General features: G+C 35.0%; 1 protein-coding gene across 9 annotated transcripts in view; it reads right to left on the bottom strand.

The window, feature by feature from the left end:
* Nucleotides 1-1,033: 1,033 nt before the first annotated feature.
* NIN (ninein) overlaps nucleotides 1,034-18,992 on the bottom strand; it is a 101,566-nt gene continuing 83,607 nt past the window's right edge. For 2 of the 9 annotated variants that reach the window (XM_070469108.1, XM_020897981.2), the window contains 8 exons: nucleotides 17,966-18,145; nucleotides 16,716-16,865; nucleotides 15,738-15,785; nucleotides 14,656-14,757; nucleotides 10,310-10,510; nucleotides 6,737-6,850; nucleotides 4,509-4,711; nucleotides 1,034-3,791 (listed from right to left, as the gene is read on the bottom strand). In XM_070469108.1, the coding sequence (XP_070325209.1) occupies nucleotides 3,740-3,791; nucleotides 4,509-4,711; nucleotides 6,737-6,850; nucleotides 10,310-10,510; nucleotides 14,656-14,757; nucleotides 15,738-15,785; nucleotides 16,716-16,865; nucleotides 17,966-18,145 (1,050 nt within the window). In that variant the 3' untranslated portion in view covers nucleotides 1,034-3,739. Of the gene's footprint in view, nucleotides 4,712-6,723; nucleotides 6,851-6,871; nucleotides 8,703-10,309; nucleotides 10,511-11,836; nucleotides 11,898-14,655; nucleotides 14,758-15,737; nucleotides 15,786-16,715; nucleotides 16,866-17,965; nucleotides 18,146-18,992 lie in introns of those variants that run through there. The other 7 variants (XM_070469109.1, XM_070469111.1, XM_070469110.1 and 4 more) reach the window with 7 other exon arrangements.

Raw genomic sequence — 18,992 nt, forward strand, 5'->3', positions numbered from 1 at the left:
GTTATATTTAATGCTAGGTTAAGAACTTTCTCCATTTTCTGTGTTAAAATACCCGAGGACACTAATCTTGCTTATCTGAGTGCCTGTAGCACTGAGTCCATCAACAAAACTGGATTGTTCTCATACTGATCTAATTTTTTCTATTTATTTTGTGTGTGTATAAGTTTCACTACTCTACCCCAGTTTATAAACAGAAAATCAATAGTTTTTATATTTTTCTTTAGAGAGCAATGCACATGGTAGGTAGTTAATTGTACCAATTAAATGTTGTTTGCCAGAAGGAGAAATGGGTACCTGTCACACTGCAAAATACTAGAACAGACAAGCCTGACTAGTGAGTCCTGAGTCCCTTACTGAGCTGGCTGTGTGGCCTTGAGTAAGTTATAACTTCACTAATTTTCAGTTTTTTCACCTGTAAAATGGGGTTAATAATAGTTCCTGTCACATAAAGGCAGTGTGAGATTGGTATAAAAGCTTCATAAATAAAACATGGCTTGTGAGATAGGTCTCGTTTGGCCAATATTTCCATTCTATATTTCAGTAATCAGCATTATTAACTTAATGTGCTTTTAGGTCAATTTTTTTTTGCCAGTAGTGGCAAATAACTTATCATTTATAAGCAGCTTAACTGAAAATTATGAATCACCCATAAATATGGCCAAGTGAAATAAAGGCATGCCTGAAGCAACCAAAATCCCAAGTAGGGCTTCACCTGAGGTTGTCAGGATTTTAGAAGTAAATTATGAACCACCACAGGGGTCCCAAACTGGCTGGTGTGACGGTCATTGATTCTGTGACAGAAATGGAGAAGCAGGGCTCTAGATCACATACAAATCATTTTGGGATTGGGGGTGAGGGGGCAGGGTTTTAAATGCAGGCTCTGAGTCAGTAAGTCTGGAATGAGAGCTCCAGAGATTCTGCATTTGTAAAATGTATTTAATGCAATGTTTTGATGTTTTCACTCTAAAAACCAATGATAAACATACTGAAACTGTTTACAAAAGTTCAAGGCGTATAGAAAACAAGGGCCATATTTGCAAAATTATTTATTTACATTTTAAGCTCATGGTAAAATAATTCTAGGATAGAATGACTAAGATGAAATATACCAAGTCGATAAAAACACACACATTTATCTTTACATGAAAAAATTCTAGCGATGGCTATAGATGAACTCAGGTTTTCCTTTTCAAAACCAATGTTCCTTTCAATCATGCTGTGATAATGTCTTCCAATAAGAACAGATTTAATGTATATCATTAAAAAAAAAACTGAGAAATGAAAAGCTGACTTGGATAGATTTATTATTAAACTGCTATCCATATGTCATAAAACCAAAAATGTTTTACAGGGCTGAGATGTTCAAATAGGTCCAAACATGATATAATTAATAACTTTTTAAGTAACGAATGCTTTGGCTATTAGGTTTTGACTTAGTTTTGGCATTACTTTCATAATTTATATCATTTCAGTTAGTCACTTGGTAATCCATTCAAAACAGGACAATACTGTCACAAAGCACTTAGCCTTACCTTGAGTGGGAATATCTTTAAGATGCTGACAATAGCAACGCATTTCTCTTTTCCGTCACTCAGAAAAAAAGAAATCACAGAAATAAAAAATTCATTTTCACACGTTGAAGTTTTACTCATTCTTAAAAAAAAAAAACAAAAGTTCCTCATCATAATACCTACTCTGGGTATTGGTACATTATCAAAATGCTAGACCTGTAAGAACTCCTCCTATACCTTGAAAGCCTATGACTTTGTGATCTCCATATGTTTAAGGTTAAATATATAAACAATGCATTTGAAGCTTCTGGGAAGAATTCACATTTACAATAGTTTTTAAAAATCTGGGTTTATTAAGTTTTAGAAAAATAAATACTGTGGTTGGTTCTATCCTCCCCATCCACTTTTCTCACCTTACAAATTTGAGCTTAAGAGCTCAGGCTTCTAAAAAGCAGAAGAAAGCAAAATAGAACAATGTAGGTTTTATTATTCACATTTTCCCTTTCTAAGGGTAACATATTATCAAAATGGCAAACTTGATTCTCTTTCCTTGAAATGAAGATCCTATCTCCTAAAACTAATTTAACTAACTGTTCTTAAATCAAATGAATTTAACAACCATTACTTTTAATAAACTAGGAATTAAATGCCTATAAAATATATAACATGATTTTAAGGAGTCCTATTATAAAGTTTGAAAGCAAAATCTAAATATTTAATAGTTTAAATTTAATCTCTTTAAAAGTTTTTTAAAAGCTGTAAGCTATATTATAAATTGCCAGTTAAATTCCCACTCTAGTCTACAAAAATAATCTGCTGCACAAATATACAAATTTAAGGTAACTCTACTTGTGTTGATCTTTTTTCCAGTCTTATAAGTTCAGTAAAACAAAAAGTAAGCACCTAGATATTAAATTAACTTTCATTTGAGCAGCGTTTTTATTTTAAAGGGATTCTAAATGTTGTCTAAAACTTTCCAGAAGTCATATTTACACTCATTGTACAGCACTTTATATACATATAAATACAGATTTATAAGAAATAAACAAATTAACCTATACTTTTCATAATGTAAAAAATAAAGATAAAAATACAACATATGTGATCATATGGTAAGCCATCTATTTGAGAAGTATGCTTGGTGTTCAGTTCTGATGGCAAAAGCCTTGAATAACTTAAAGCATATCACATAAAAACACCACAGGTGCTTAGTTTATTTATGATCTTACCCTAGGCCTAGCTACAGTTTTAAGTGTTAAAGTCAGTGCTGCATAAATAGTTGAGTTTAGTACTGTCTGCACTGGAGAAAAATGATTATGGAAGGTATGACAGCAGATGTCAAATGTTTTTAAATATAACTATAGGGAGGGATTAAAATTAATTCTTTTCCAGGGGGAAATTAGGAATTTCTGATAATAGAGCTTTCATTAGCAGTTTGCTTTGCCTTTTGTTCCTGCCCAAAGGTAGTGTTTGATTTTGCTGTGATACCTCTTATAAAAAAATTGATGGACTTGACTTTCCTGGAATAGAGCAGAGTGGATTTTTGTGATCTAATTACCCTTCCACAAAAACAAATAGGTGGCTCTGATGTCTGTTTGCATCCCACACACAAAGTTCTTTACAAACCAATTCCTCGCTGAAGTAGGCTAGAAGCGGGGATTTTATCTGGGGGAAAAAGTTATTCAAAACGTTTACTGTTCTATAATGTTCTAGTCTTGAGACTGATTGGAAAATCCTATTTGGTGCTCCTTTACCTCAGAAGGCATGCCAGTTCTTATTACAGTAAGAAATTCTTATGATCAGATTCAAGGTACAGAGGAATAGGAAGCATGGAAATTTTGACCCACATTAAACAAACAAGCAAATAATAACTCTTCCGTAAGTTAAAAGAGGTTTTTAACTCTAAAAGCAAGGCCCTTTCCCCAGAAGAGTAAATTCATTAAAAATGTAGAAATAAAAATCCCATTATGGCTGTAAATATACAACAAATAAATAAGGTCACATATTTTATACATTTCAAATTTTTAAAGAGCCCTACAGTATTTCAGGAAGATGACTTAAAGTATTGTTCCCTGAGTTCTTGATGCAACTCCAAATATAAGTTCATGAACTCCAAGACCTTAAAGAGAGAAAAATCCCCATGGCTTGCTTCCTCTCTCTTTCAGGATTAGCTGTTTACTCCAAAGCAGTCTGTTTGTTCAGTGCTTGCCCTATATAGTTCAAATGCTTTAAGAACGTGGCTTTATCCATTTCTTAGAAGACAAACTCCCAAAGAAACTTCTAAGAAGGAAAAAAAAAAAAAAGACTGTTTAAAGAAAGTAAAGTTTTAACATTAGTTTACAGTGCAGTTGAGTAAATGAGTTTTATATCTATAAGACATTAAGAGTGGTAATACTGTCATAGGTATTAGAAGGTAGAGTTCTATGAATTCTGCCTTTTCTGACCTCAGTGGTTATTGACTCTAGTTTCTGTTACCAAACAAAAAGTCTAACAATTAAAAAACCCAAACTACTAGAAACAGAATGACTCTTCCATATTTAAGTGTATGAGAAGACATACATTTTGTTTTAAAATAAAGGTCAAAACAACCAATTAATAATATCTCAATTTTTAAAAATCTGCAATTTACATAACAACTTGTACATAATAGTAATTTTGAAAAACTCATTCAAAACTGGGGTTTTAAAATTCTTGAATTGTTTTCATATCACCTGCTTGATGGTTATTAGAATATTTTTTAAAAACTCAAAGCTTGGGAACAGTTCAGTGAAATAGATATTTGTTTGCAACTTCCATTACAGTCTATTTAGAAAAACTAATTACAGTGAATAGAGACTTTAATTCTGTTCCTGGAAGTTTTAGGTTAGGCTTAACTTTAAGCCACTAAAGGTTTCTAAGAAAACAACAACAACAACAGTTGAGAGAACATCTGAAATGTCCCATCCATTTCAGTAAAGTGCACAATTACGAGTGTTCATCCTTTGGCTTGGTTATGACCTCAAGGGAGGTGTAGAAGTCAGTGGTGCTGGTGTCAGATTCCTGACTATATTACTGAGGCTGGCAATCTTCTCCTCTAGGAGGTAATTTTTCTTCTCTGCTGTTTTTTGTCGCTGTTCAGTCATTTCCAGAGCTTTCAACAACTGGGCATTTTCCACATACAAATCCTTCACTATTGCATCTGCTTTGGTATTCTTGCAGAGCTGGAAACAGAACCAGAAACATCTTGACTCCATTTCTGTTATTCTTTTAAAAGATCTGACATAAGGACAGTTGTTTATAAAGGCAAATGGCTTCTATCAGTTATATTCTTTTATTTTACAATACAGCTTTAATATCAGACCTGGTACCAGGGATACAAGTAAAATAAATCCACTTATTCCAGGCTGTTTCTTTGCATAATTTGTTTGTAGAAGTCACTAGTAAAAGAACAAATTGACATTTGAGGGTTCAAAAGTGAAGGTATTTTCAGCCTAGGTATTATTTCTTTATTCATTCTCTAAAAACATCACAATACTTTTATAATTTAAATTTCTGAGGTTGTGAACTGTTTACCTGTTATTAACAATAGATGCTTGTCTCCTGTTCATAACTACTACATACAAACTACTAAATGTAGCTCATGTATTATAACACAAAGATTCAGCAGTTACTTCCTTTTAAAATAAAACCTTGTCTAGAAGAGATATTCTAATCTTTATGGTTAGAATATATAGTCTTGGTTAGGGTGGGAACACTCTTCAGCAGTATTAGAATAATTTGATTTTTGGTCTCCTTAGTTAATATCTTCCAATCCCCTTTCCCTCATTATACCTTTAACTCCTCATTTTACACACAGTTTCAGGCAATGCATATTTAAGTATGAAGGTTTAAGGTAATAAAGAAAACTTAAGGCTTGGCTAACTAATTTACATAATAGCATTTCAAAGAGCAATGCTAAAGACTATCACATGGAAGCCCAGAACCTAGGTGACTACCAAGTTTAACATAAAACTAACATTATTAAACAAAAAAAAAACCTAATATTTTCTATTAAACTGTTTTAGTGTATAACCTTTCCTCTTTCCCTTCCATTATAAAACACTTCAGCGACTCTTATCCAGTACACAACAAAATCCAAACTCTTGTGGCTTAGCACTAAGACCCTCCACTGTCTACTTTCCCCCCTCTCTTGTTTCTTCTGCTTCTCCCAGAATAGGATGAACTGTTAATGCCAAAGTGTTTGTAGATGTCCACACCCCATGTTACCCATTTTCTTTGTTTTTGAACTGCTACTGGAAGTACTGCCAATGGTCAGTACCATGTAGGTGAACTACACTCCATATGGGCAGGGATTTTGTTGTATTTCTAGTTCCTGGAACAGAACCTGGCATGTAGTGACTAGGTGTTGAATAAATGAGTAAGGGACTGAATCAATAAATGTTAAGTACAGGACGTTCTCTTTCTCTCCATTCTGTGTATTAAGATTTAGGACACAGGAAAGTTCCTGTCCACCATTCCCTTGGGATTATTCTTCTCGGATTCTACATGTCTAAAAATCCAGGTTGGGCAGTTTTTACCCTCCTACCCCCGTCACAGTTTGTCTCAATCTCAGATTCCAGAGAGGTTATAAAATTCCCTAGAAAGTAATCCTTTCTGTTATGTCTCTTCAGTGGATGCACAAATAATTTATAAGCACTCAGGCCACACTTGCTGCCAGCAAGAAAAAAAGCTCAGCCTACTTGGTGATCCTGAATTTGAGAGTCAAGATTCTGATTCAAAACACAGCCTTTTGGGGTCTGGCTATAGTCACAAGTTAGATTTTGAGGCTGTCATAGTTGTTGCAAACAGGAAAGCTAAAGTTACACTTATTATCCCATTTTTTTTTAATAAATATAAAATTTCTGTTTATTCGGGCAAAAAAAATCTATAAAAATTCAATTTGGATTGAACCTCATTAGAAATGCTTTAGGTCCACGAGTCACTGTTAGCAAATATACATTTAAAAAATTGTAGACAAACATATGACTCAAAAGAACTTTGGAAAAGACAATGTAGAATACAGAATTCATATTTTTGAAGTGGTATGGGAAACAGTGACTCCTAAATTCTTCTAATTTAGGAGTTTATAATAGAATTTGCCTTTATTAGACAATAAAAGTTAGCAAGTTAGTAGCAATAAAGGAAAGTAAAACTGGAGTTAAAGCAGAAGGTGAGATGGGTGGGTAGAGATGACCTGGGAAGCTCACTTGTTCTTTGAGCTGATTCACTTTCTCCTGAAGAAGTCTTTTCACCAGTTTCAATTTCTGTTCAACTTCCAACATTCGTTCCTCCATGACAGTTACCAGGTATTCCTGGTTTCCCTGAAGGAAAAGAAAAAAAATTATATTGTTATTTGAAAATCATGCCATGAGAAAGCACTAGTAGTTAATTTTCCCCATAAGAGGCCTAGAGAAAGGACAGCGAATGTTTGCTTTTAAATAGCAAGGGTGGATTTCTGATGAAATGGGAGTTCTGAACACTGCATGGGTTGCACAGGTTAGAAGGTAACCCTATCAGAGAAAGAATCAAAGATAAAAAAAAAAAGAATCTTACCTGTGCTACCACCTTCCCCCGAGATAAAGCAAAAGTCTTAAAACCAATACTTAAGATCTGTGTGTACTTATTACAGTAAAATAGGTATCCAAAGTAAATTAAAAGATGGTTATCAATCTTTCATCTGTGATTTGGGTCTTTGCAATACTGTGGGACTTTCAACAACAAAATGAATAAAACCTGAGTTTATTCAGGATCACCTAACATTTCTAATCAGCTTGCAGTATGTGTGTCTGTTTTATTTTCGAAATGGCTGGTTACTGTGAGGGTGTTAGTGTTTCTAGTAGCCTCTTCCCACTAGTTCTTCTAATTATTGGTTTCCCAATTTGACTTGTCAATGTGGAGCAAATACCTGAATTGGAGGATGGACTTATCATTAGAACATATTTAAAACTGAAAATTTTCTCCCCATAAAGAGCTCCTAGATGAAACAATAGGGCAGAAAAAGGATGCTGGCTTCTCCTCCTCTCCTTATACAACAGTGATGGATTAAGATGTGTATGGGTTTTGGAGTACAGAGGGACCTAGAACAAGATTTAGAGTGCAACTGACTACCTCTTCTCCCGGTCTACCAAAATGTTCACATAAAGAATTTCAGATTTTAAAAGGTTCTTCGAATGTTTAAGCAAGACTCAGGTGTTAGTAGCTGATGGCATAACCTGTCCTTAAAAATATACCCCAAAGTGTTCTTTAAAAAACACAAAGAATGACCAAATGTGAGGTGAAAGCCAACATTTGTTTGTGTGTTAAATAATAGCATTTATTCAAACATAAAAGAAATAACTAAGCCATGCAACTAATTTAAAGATAAAAACTGTAGTAGACAAAAGATGAATGTAGAAGTTTCAAGAAACCAGGTCCTAAGAGCATCTAAAAATCCTATATTTTAAAAGGTATAAAATTCAAACATAAATGGAAAATGCCAGATTTTCACTTGCCTTTAAAAAAAAGAAAAAGCAAAGCAAAGCAAAAAACTTGGATAATTAATTCAAAGAACATGGGGCATGGCAAAAGAGTGGGGAAAGAGGAAAAACAAAAGCAGTCATATATTTAAAATTTATTTTATTTCATCAAAAATTTCCTTTTTCCTGTCAAAAAAGTATTATACATCTTATATATATAAAACAGTATAAATAATCCTGATTTTCTTTAAATTCCATATATAAAAGCAGTACCTTTTGTTAAAAATATTTACAATGTATGGAATGAGAAAATATATAGAATACATCCTTTCAAGAATCTCAAATCCACACTCTTTAGATGGTATAAATAATTAAGTGCAACAGGCTGAAATTTGTGAATTTGGTTCACAAAATTCACATCCTTTCAAGAATCTCAAATTCATACTCTTTAAGTGTAACAAGCTGAAATTTGTGAATTTGATTCACATAAATAAGAAACATAATACTGCAAAGGCTTAATAATAATAATAAAACTTAAAAGAGCACTTGTTTCCAAAACATTTCTCAGCTTATGTCTATATTTGTGTGGTGTGTGTGGGTGTGTGCATTTGAGTATCTGCCATGGTAAGAAATGCCATCAATAACAGCCCAGTTTTCACAGGTGCCCAATCCTTCTGTAGGAGTCTGCGTGCACTGCTCGCTGCTCCGGTAGCAAGGCCTAGAGAAAGAAGGCAAGTGGTACACTTCACCCTGATGTCAAGATTATGCTTTTGGGGGGAATCTAAATTCACACATTTATAATGCAAACAATTTTTAAAAGCACACATCAATATTACATATGCAAGCGAAGCAACACAAGGCAGACGAAATCACATCACTCCACACGCAGAGACAACATGCAGATTCTAACAACATTCTGTATTCTTAAAATCGGTGTCAGCTCAGTTACCAGAAACAGAGAGAGCCTGCCAGCACCTTCTCGTGAGAGCAATAAGCAGTCCACTCTGCCATCTGGCTGGAAAAATTCTCTCTTTTTAAATACAAAATCTTAACAGTTTTTGTCTATCTAATCCTCAAATAATTGAAGTAAAGGGATACTTTTTACTTTTAAACACTGGTAGGTGGGTTGGGAGGAGCATGTTTTAAAAGTAGTATATATGAGAGAGTAATGAGTAGGATCTTAGTTCGATCATTTGATTTAAAATGTCTATTAAAACCTGAGGTCAAGTTTTATGATTCACTTCTATAATGAAGAGTTGAAGCATCTGTCCAATACCTACCATCACAATGTTACTTCTGGAATTAACTTTTAGTATTTGGAAATTGAATGTAGGAAGCTTCCAAAAACATGGATTTTAAGCCTTTGTTAGAAAGAACAGATGACTACTACATCATGCAAAAGATAGATATATACTAGTAGGCAAAGAAAACAAAATTGCTCCAATGTATGGTGCCAATATGACTTTGCAAAGCAACTGTGACCAGATTACAGAAAAAGAGTTGGAAAATTCCTTGTCAAATGTCACCTGAGAGGCAAGGTAAATTTTGAAAACAGAAGAGTTATCCAACCTAGAATTAACTAATCTAGAATTCTTCAAATTAAGGAGTGTTTTTAATTTTATTCCTAATTCTGAGGAAGAATTAAGAGACTTCTGAAAGAAGAGAATCATGAATGAAGCACTAAAAAGAAAATTTAACTATTTGAAAACTTAGGTAATATAAGATTGTGTCTGGTAGTGAGCTAGGATAATGCTAATTCAAAGGGAAGAGGAAGATCTTTATTTTCTTAAAAATAGCTTTTCAAACTAGATCATTTAAAAAATAGGCTAAACGAACTATGTCAACTTAAAAAAGTCACCGATGACACATTCTACTTTAATAGTTGTGAAAAGTCCCCATTTGTGAATTCCAAGGAACTTAGCAGGCCACACCCCTCTAGTACAAGAAAACCCAGGATGCTTTGTTAGTAATACATATCCTAGAGTTGCACTTGAATTCTGTAACATTTTTGGCATCAGACAAGAATGTTAGGTCAATTGCACAGTATGCTCAAGTGAGCCTGACACTTCATCATCGCTTAGCAACTTGCACGAGACCCAGAACTCCTAATTACCCAGCTTAGCAGCTGAGAGCTCAAAAGTAGCACTGCAAAAAAACCAAGACCAAAGCCCAAACAGCACTGCACTTCTGTGGATTTGTAATACAGGTAAGGTGTAACTGACAAAAGACAGGTTCTTCATCCCCACCTTTGAACTGGTGTAACTTCCAAATAGGTAAAATTAAACTAGGTGATCTGCGTTTACTATTAGAAAAAGATCATCATACCTGTGGTGTGTTGGTTTCAGAAGTCCTATTTTCAAGTTCCTCCTGCAGGCACTGGTTTATCCTTTCTGCCTGCAGCAGCTGGTGTTGAAGCTGCAGAAAATGCTCCCTGGGAACCACTGGACAGGCCTGCTGCTGGAGCAGTTGCAGTTCCCAAGCATGAGCGGATGGGCTAAGCATCATAGTGGACCTCAGGTGCTGCATCTGGAGAATAAGAGCAGAGCCCTAGTCAGCTACCATGCCTTCAGTCACAGAGCTGCCTTGAAAGTAGCAGGCAGAGAGAAAGGAAGTCTACGGATTCATTAATGGCCTCTCAGACTTACTGATAACTTGAAAACAGGCAGCACATGATCCCAAGTAAAAACAAAAAATCATTTTGCTTAGGAGGTAATACATTTAATGAATAAGCAGGCCTTAAAAGTTTTAGACTTACACTGTACTTCCTCAATCTTAAGCGACAATAAAAATGAGGTACATGGTGCACGTATGTCTGGATTTTCCTTTCTTCTTCCTACACTAGAACATTTAATTATCCCTCTTTAAAAAAAAAAAGGTGGAATAGGCAAAGGGTAGAAAGAGGTTATGCTCTAGAGTTTTGCCACTTACCATTCATAAAGATTCTTTTTTTTTTTTAAAAAAAAACACATTTATTTTTATTTATTTGGCTGCATAGAGTCTTAGTTGTGGCATGTGGGATCTAATTCCCTAACTAGGGATTGAACCCAGCCCCCCTGTATCAGGAGCACAGAGTCTTAGCCACTGGACCACCAGGGAATTCCCCAAAAAGATTCTTAAAGCAGTCCAATGACTACTTTTCTTCTAAGTTAGCAATTTGTTTTGAGAATCTCATCTTGCATATCAAATTATTTTAATCTATCTTAGTTTATCAGACAGGCAATTCTAGGACATAAGGTGATATTCCAGAATATTTGGGAATTGAAGTAACATGGAATGAAAGGATTTATTCAAGACAATGAGGAAATGGTATGTGTATCACATGCCAATCAAATGTGGGGCAAGGGAAAGAAGGCACTGCATTTGGTCAGTGAAGCATGCCACTTCACATCTGTGGACACATTCAGTAGACACAGAGCTCAATGGAAGACATGCAACAAATATGACCAAGTACTAAACTCATGAGGAAGCACCCCCAGGCATGTGAGAAGGGAAAAAGGCCCTCTAGAATTAAATGTTATCATGAAACTTCAGAGCCACTATCCATTTCCTTAAATTTAAATTTCTGAGGTGGGGTATTACCCATTTTGAAATATTTCTAGTTATAGATTTAGAAAACCCACCACTTTATGATCCCCTGATCTTGTATCAGTGGGATGATTTTCTTCACCACATCTTTAAATACTGAAGAAAATCCTAATGGAAATGTAAACAGATATAGTCCAGAATTAAATGAATTTGAATATTGGCTCTTAAGTATGTATTAACTGTCATAGTAGTAGAAATGATTACATGAATAAGGGGTTTGATGAGATGTCTCCATGCTATGAAATTCATTGAAAGAGAATGTTCTACCTTCACACACTATCTCAGGCAGAGAACTGCACCCTTCTCTGCTAGTTCCAACCACAGAGTTCTAGGTACAGGTTAGCCATAGATAAAAAAGAGAATTACAGGAGTTATAAAAGAGAAAGAAAATATGAGTTATAAAGAGAAAGAACAGCACAAAACAGGGTATACTACATACCTTAACACATACGCTCTAGTCAGTAGGAACTTAAAAAGACCAACATTTACAGTTCTCTGTATATAAATTTTACAGATATTAAAACGTCAAACAGCTCTTAATTTGGCAGCCACTTCCTCATCTATTGTAATTTGGTTGGTTTATGAGCTTGCTTCTTTACCTCCATTCATTTCAATATAATAATTTAGAAGATTTCAAGTGCAGTATGGAATAGACCTGATGTTAAATACCTTGCCTTGTGGAGATGCAGGACATAAACCACAAAACATTTTTGTTGTTCAAGTGTCTGAACTATTGGCTATCAGAGGTACACATCAGACTATAAGAACTGCTAACAGTCTGTAACTTTTTTTTTTAGGTGTTCAAAACAAATTGTTTTATAGAACTTTGCTTCATATAGTTGAAAAAACCATGGAGTGGGAGGCAAATTCTTCCATTTCCTGGTCTAATAATTTGGGATCTTTAATTGCCCTGGGGTAAGGGTATGTTATATTAATCAGTGATTTTAAACTATCCTATAGCGATGAGAAGAAATTCCTTCCCCCACGGGAGTGCATACATCAGATAGAATCACCTAGAAAGCTTTCCCTAAATTCCTTGATACCAAAGATTCTGATGTAGGAATATCTCCCTGCCTGCCTACTGCCTCTCCCCCAAACCTGATGAGAATCCATGCTGGAGTGAGAAGAATGTACCTATCCCCTGATGAGCTGGGCAAAAAAATGGTGTGAAAAACCACTGTACGTCCTCAAATTTGGTCTAATCTTTAGATAGCACAGCATAAATAAAAATCCAATTTATAGGTCCAGTGGGAAGGGGAAATGGAGAGTTATTGCTTAATGGTTAGAGTTTCTGTTTGGGGTGATGAAAAGGTTTTAGAAGCAGTGGTGACAGTTGTAGAACATTGTGACTGTAATTAATGCCACTGAATGCCACTTAACAAAATTTGCCATTTTAATCATTCATATATATATATATTTCCATATATATATACACACTTAGTATAAATTAAAACACAATGTCATATACCCAAATCACTGAATTAGACACTTTAAATGAATGAATTGTGTAGTGTATGAATTACATTTAATAAAGCTGCTAAAGAATTGAATTATATGTCTGCACAGAGTTCACAGCTCAGTCTTATTTCAATGGAAGTTTCATTAGAATAGTGTATGAGATGTTCTTTACAGTGTTCCAATTAAAAATTCACGCTTTTTCGTTTTTCAGCTCCAGTGCCAAGAACACTCAATTTCCCTCATCTACTACCAAATATTTACTACCAGATCAGGGGGAAAAGTAATGAGGGGAAATTGCTTATGATGACTAATCATGTAACATATGATTGGGAGAGAAGGGGGCATATGAGGCCAAAGAGAGCAGGTGGGAGAAGACACAGACTGTTGGAAGAGCATTTGGAGAGGATCTAACAGTGATTAAGTATACCCTGTTACTTTCCAATTGGGTACTAGACATGTCATGTGTGGCTTCAGATCTCTCATTCATTACAGTATGTAATTATTTCATCAGAAAAGCATATCTACATCTAAACACAGACTGAAGCTCAAAGTTTTAATAAACACATTTATTATATGCAGAAGGAAAAACAAAAATGGTCTGGATTTCATTCTTTATAGTGTCACTAATCTCCCTATTAGTAGATAAATCAGAGAACATAAAATTGACAGAAATCTTAGTGGTCATTTAAATGTAAATGTGATATGTTTGCCCATATTTCATATTTAAAAACCAAGCATCTATTGAAACTTATCTTTGCATATGTCCAGCTTCATGAAAGAAAATACTTACATATCTCTCTTCCTATAATTCTGGCTTTAAAATATTTGTATACACGGAACTTTTAAGAGCACAGGAAGATTTTCTACCCATACTTCTCTACCTTATATAATGTTACAGGTCATTAAATGCTGGACTAACTAATATTTTTATTACCCAAAGTAAAGTACCTCAATGAAATTTTTACTTATTAAGGGAGATTTTACATAAATTGTTTTACATCCTATAATTGCACTTGGTGTTCAGCAAGCAATCTATTAGACTAGAAACTCAATGTCCAAGATGACAAGTTTTACAAATCCACTTTTATATTTAACAGATGTACCTTTCCCAAGGCAGTGCTGAGTTACAAATGTAGAAATGAACAATGGCAACACCTGAAAATTAAATGTCTAAATGCTAATGCTCTTAAACTCCCTGAATGTACTTCCTAACTGAATAGGTTGTAACAGAGCACATCACATCTATAAAACACTATACTGGGGGAGGTATCAGGAAACTATTAAAACCACAGCATTGGTGAGAGAGCTCTGAACCTCTAGGTTAGTACTGGACAGAGTCCCTGCCACTTGAATTTGTTGAGGCACAGGTCCTCGCATTTTAGGATGGTCAACATTATTATTATTATTCCTTCTTCTGTGAAGCAGTATATATTCCTACAGCTGTGTAATTAGCAAAAATATCTATCAAACTTGGTAAGACAAACCAAAGAGTACAGCTTGGCAATGTACTTAGATTTTCACTGTTTTCGTAATAGGAATTTAATGCTATGCTAGCCTCTCTCAACAAATGGGTCATTCATGGATTAAAATATTCTTCATAGCTAAGGTCATTTGCCTTAAAAACTTACCTCCATTAGCTGTTCATCCAGTTTTACTTGTTTCTTTTTCAGGCCTTCATTTTCCAGATGAATTGTTTCTAATTCTCGTTCAAGGGATTTTATCTGACCAACCTGTTGAAAAACATAAAACTCCCTTAAAAAAAAGAAAACAACCTGAATTGCTCTACTTTTTTTTGACAAATTTACACTAATCAGAAATCTCAACTCTTGGAAGAAAGCTGAGTTCATTCATCAAGGGAAAAGAACAAATAATTCAGTGCACTGATTATATTTAAGTAGTCTAGCTTTAATCACCACTCCTCACATAGAACAAAGTCCTAAGGCAGGTAGCTTTCAAACTTCAATGCCACTCACTGTACAAAATACATTTTATCTTGCAACCCAGTACACCCCCACACCCCCACATGTACATATACATGCATAATCAGTTGTAAGTATATATCACTAAAAGAAAACTTCCATAAAATAATACTTATCCCTACTATAAGCCATGCACTCTGATATTTTATAGTATGTTTTATTAAAGATGTTGTCACAACATTGTAAAGAAACTATAATAAAAATGTTTTTAAATGCTGGTATTTCAGTAACTGAGATCATGATCATCTACTATGGATCTGCAGTAGGGAAAAATGTCTGAAAACAGAGTACACAAAACCTGATCTATTTAACTTTTTTCTCAATTTTAAAGAGAAATTTGAAAATTTTATGAGGATCCACTTTTGGAATTCTCTTTGGTACAGGATCTTATGAGAATCTAATGAGCTAGAGGACACTCAAGGATTCAGAATATTGCTAAGTAGAAAACATATGATACAATTCTAGAATGCTAATCTTGGCCTCCATCAAAAGAGCTGAGGAGGGTAGTAAGAACTGTTAAATGGAATTCAGCATACGCTTTCCAGGCGCACTTAAATTAAATTCATCGTTATTTTAAAACCTATCATTAGACTTTCCCCTTGGTGAGCAGCTGGATGAAACCCAACATCTTTCTGAAACGTTTACTTGAATATAACCTAGACTTTAAATGACATAATTATGGAACCATAATTTTATTTGCACTGGGAAACTAAAAAATTTGTGTGACTCACTTTATTGTGGTTGTCTGGAACTGAACCCGGGATATCTCCAAGCTGTGCCTGTAGTGAAAACTCTTGAGTTTTAGTTTAGAAAAAGAAAGAAAGGAAAACAAGTAACAAGAACTCCCACAATAACACTGGTCTAGAACTCAAACTTCATGGAACAAAGAATACAAAGCAAATGGAATCGTGTTACAGAGGTTTAACCATGTGGTAGCCAGCCTCTAAGCGGGTCCGGCTGATCCCTATCTCACACCCTTGCCTGGTCCCCTGCCCCCACTATACCTGAGTTAGTCTGTGTGACCTATAGAATACAGAAGTGATGTTGTGTGACTTCTGAGATTGGTTTATAAAACATATTACAGTTTCCATCGTGGTCTTCTGGAATCTCTCTCTTGTATCACTCATTGCCGCATCGTGAGAAAAGGCCCCGGTAGTGAAGAACTGAGCCTCTGGCAATCAGTCAGCAAAAAACAGAAGCCTCTTCCTAACACGTTATCTGAATAAATCTGGAAGTGGATGATCTCCAGCATCAGTGAAGCCTTCGGATATTGCAGCCTCAGCTAATATCTAGACAGCAACCTCAGGAAAGACCCTGAGCCAAAATCATTCCATTAAGCTCCTTCCAAATTCCTGACCTACAGAAACTGAGACATGAATGTTTTGTCTTTTTATTATACAGCAATAGTTAGCCAAATTAAAATATTCCTAATATTCAGGTATATATGTTTTACTAATTTACAAAGGCTTATATACTAATGAAGATGATTAACCATCTTCTTTATGAAAACTTAAATTGCTCCTTTTTAGCAGTCGCTCAATCAAAAAGGAATATGATACTGCTTTGACAAGATGACAAAAGTGCAGATAAAAGGAAGAACCAAAATATGCCATTAGTCATTTCCTTGGAAGCACACAGGGGAAGAAACATACATTTAGGGATGCATCAGAGTCAGCATATAGGCATGTGGTATTAACTCAAAAACTCACCTTCCTATTCGCAGGAGATCGCTCCTTTTGAAACTGTTCACATTCTCTCTTTAAGCTCAACTTCTCCTGCTCTGTGGGCTTCACAGTGCCTGAGAAGTTTAGATGTTTTTGGTGCTTAGGAGAAGGGAGGTTGGATTCCAGCTGACGGACCTAACAAGAACCAGCATAAGGGGAAGAAATGCTAACGTAACCACCCAGTCAGGAAAAACAAAAAGCTAACATAATGAAAGTTTTTATTCAGTGCTTGGGTTTTGTTGTATTAAAAAAGCTTTTTCCAGTCAAGTCTGCCAATTTTTGAAGCTTACTTTTTTGAATTTCAAAAGATCCTTTCTAGGTTAATCTATTTTTAGCCTGATCCAACACTATAAGCATCAGACAGGGAAGAGGGGACTTCTGGTTCAGCCAAAGCACTGGGAGTCAGTAGAGCAATGTGGCCGCCAAGCAAAGAGACATCATCTGTGGGCACCTGTGTGTCTACATAAGCAGAACTTTTAGGAGTGAAGGGGGTGACAGTTCCTCTGACTCTGCATAGGACTGTTCACACCTGAATAGTGCATTTACATCAGCTAAGTTCCATGAAGACAGCGACCATGTTGAGTCTTGTTCACCACTGCAACTTTAGTGATAACAGAGTTTCTGGCACAGCGAAGCAGTTCTAGTGAATATCTGACTCCTAAGAGTTCTTTATCAAATGAGAGATTTAAGCATAGGTTACAAATAGTTGCTCATTTATATTGATGTATGGCAGAAACTAATGCAATACTGTAAAGGAATTATCCTTCAATTAAAAATAAATTAAAAAAAGAATTGCTTGACCACTCAGCAGAGGTAAAGAATTTAAACATCAGCTGGAAAAAAAAAATGATCTTTAAATACCATTCTAGCCTTGAAATGCTGCGTCTTTAAAGTGGGGCAACTTTTCCTCTTACAAAGAGTTAAACCAACAAGATTTGAGTTTAGTTTTGCCATTTTTGTACTACCAGTCTTGGTGGCTAGCCTATTTGAATGAGGAATATATGGTTAACATAATTTCCATTTATAAAATCACAGATTTAATATAGAACTGCTTATACAAAAAATAGTATATAAACATATCATGATAAAACTATATTGCAAGTAAATGATAAATTATACATTCTTAAAATAAGTCTGCCACACCAGAAAACTCAAATCCTTACCCTAGAATCACTGCAATCATATCAAACATTGACTCACAAACCTAGGCTACCACGTGCAACTTTTCAAGTTACCTTCTCCCGGGAGAGTATGAGTTCCGGTTTGGTGTTCTGTACCATGGTTGGGACTCTGTCATTCTCTCGCCAAAGTAACTGTTGTTCCTCATTCATCAGGTGATCCAGCTTGTCCCAGGACAGACTTTGCTGTTGGTTATGGAATCCTGATGGATGGGTGCCTATTTCTGGGGCCTGGTTCTTAAGAGAGAATAAACAGAAAAGCCTTAAAAAACAAGCTGATTTCTTTTTTGAGTGTCTTCTAATGTGAGTGACCACTGGTATATATAGATAAAAGTAAAACAATATTCTTGAGCTTTTATCTTAAAAAAAGGTTTGGAAATTCTGTTTTAAATGGTCTTTGGCAAAATAGCTCTATCAAATCTAATAGCAAAGCTGATTGTAGGGCAAGTCCCAGTTCCATATAGGACCCAAGCACATAGAGACTCGTGTCCTTAAAGATTACCTCATTCTTATGAAGTTATGCTTTGAATCCATATAAGCATTCTTTTGGTTAACATAGGACACAAAGAGAACTCTGAAATGCACGGCTAACTTGAAAGGGTTCACATGCCAAACTCTACTTTCATTTTCACATATGCAATCATATCCTTTTTTAGAACCCAAAGTACGTATCATCCATATAATTGAGGCTTGAACTCAGGAATATGCTTTAAGCTACCACAGTGATTTTTTTTTTTTGATCCTGAAAGATGCTTTAAAATTTTTTTTTTTAGGTATCACAACTAGATAAGCCTTTTGCTTTTCAAGCCAAATCATGAAAAAGAAAAAAAATGGTACAGTCTCATTTTGAAAAAAATTTCAGCCCAAAAGTCATTTTTTAAAATGGAAACATCTATTATTTTTTTTTAAAAACCACAGTTAAAAAAAAGTATCAGCAAGAGATAAAGTAGCTGAATTTAGCACCAATTTTTATGGTAGGACAAAATCTTAACATCTACCCAAGGCTGACATACATCAATTCAGTTCAGTCGCTTAGTCATGTCTGATTCTTTGCGACCCCATGGACTGCAGCACACCAGGCCTC

Source organism: Odocoileus virginianus, chromosome 6 (assembly GCF_023699985.2).
Source record: "Odocoileus virginianus isolate 20LAN1187 ecotype Illinois chromosome 6, Ovbor_1.2, whole genome shotgun sequence".
Taxonomy (NCBI): Eukaryota; Metazoa; Chordata; class Mammalia; order Artiodactyla; family Cervidae; genus Odocoileus; species Odocoileus virginianus.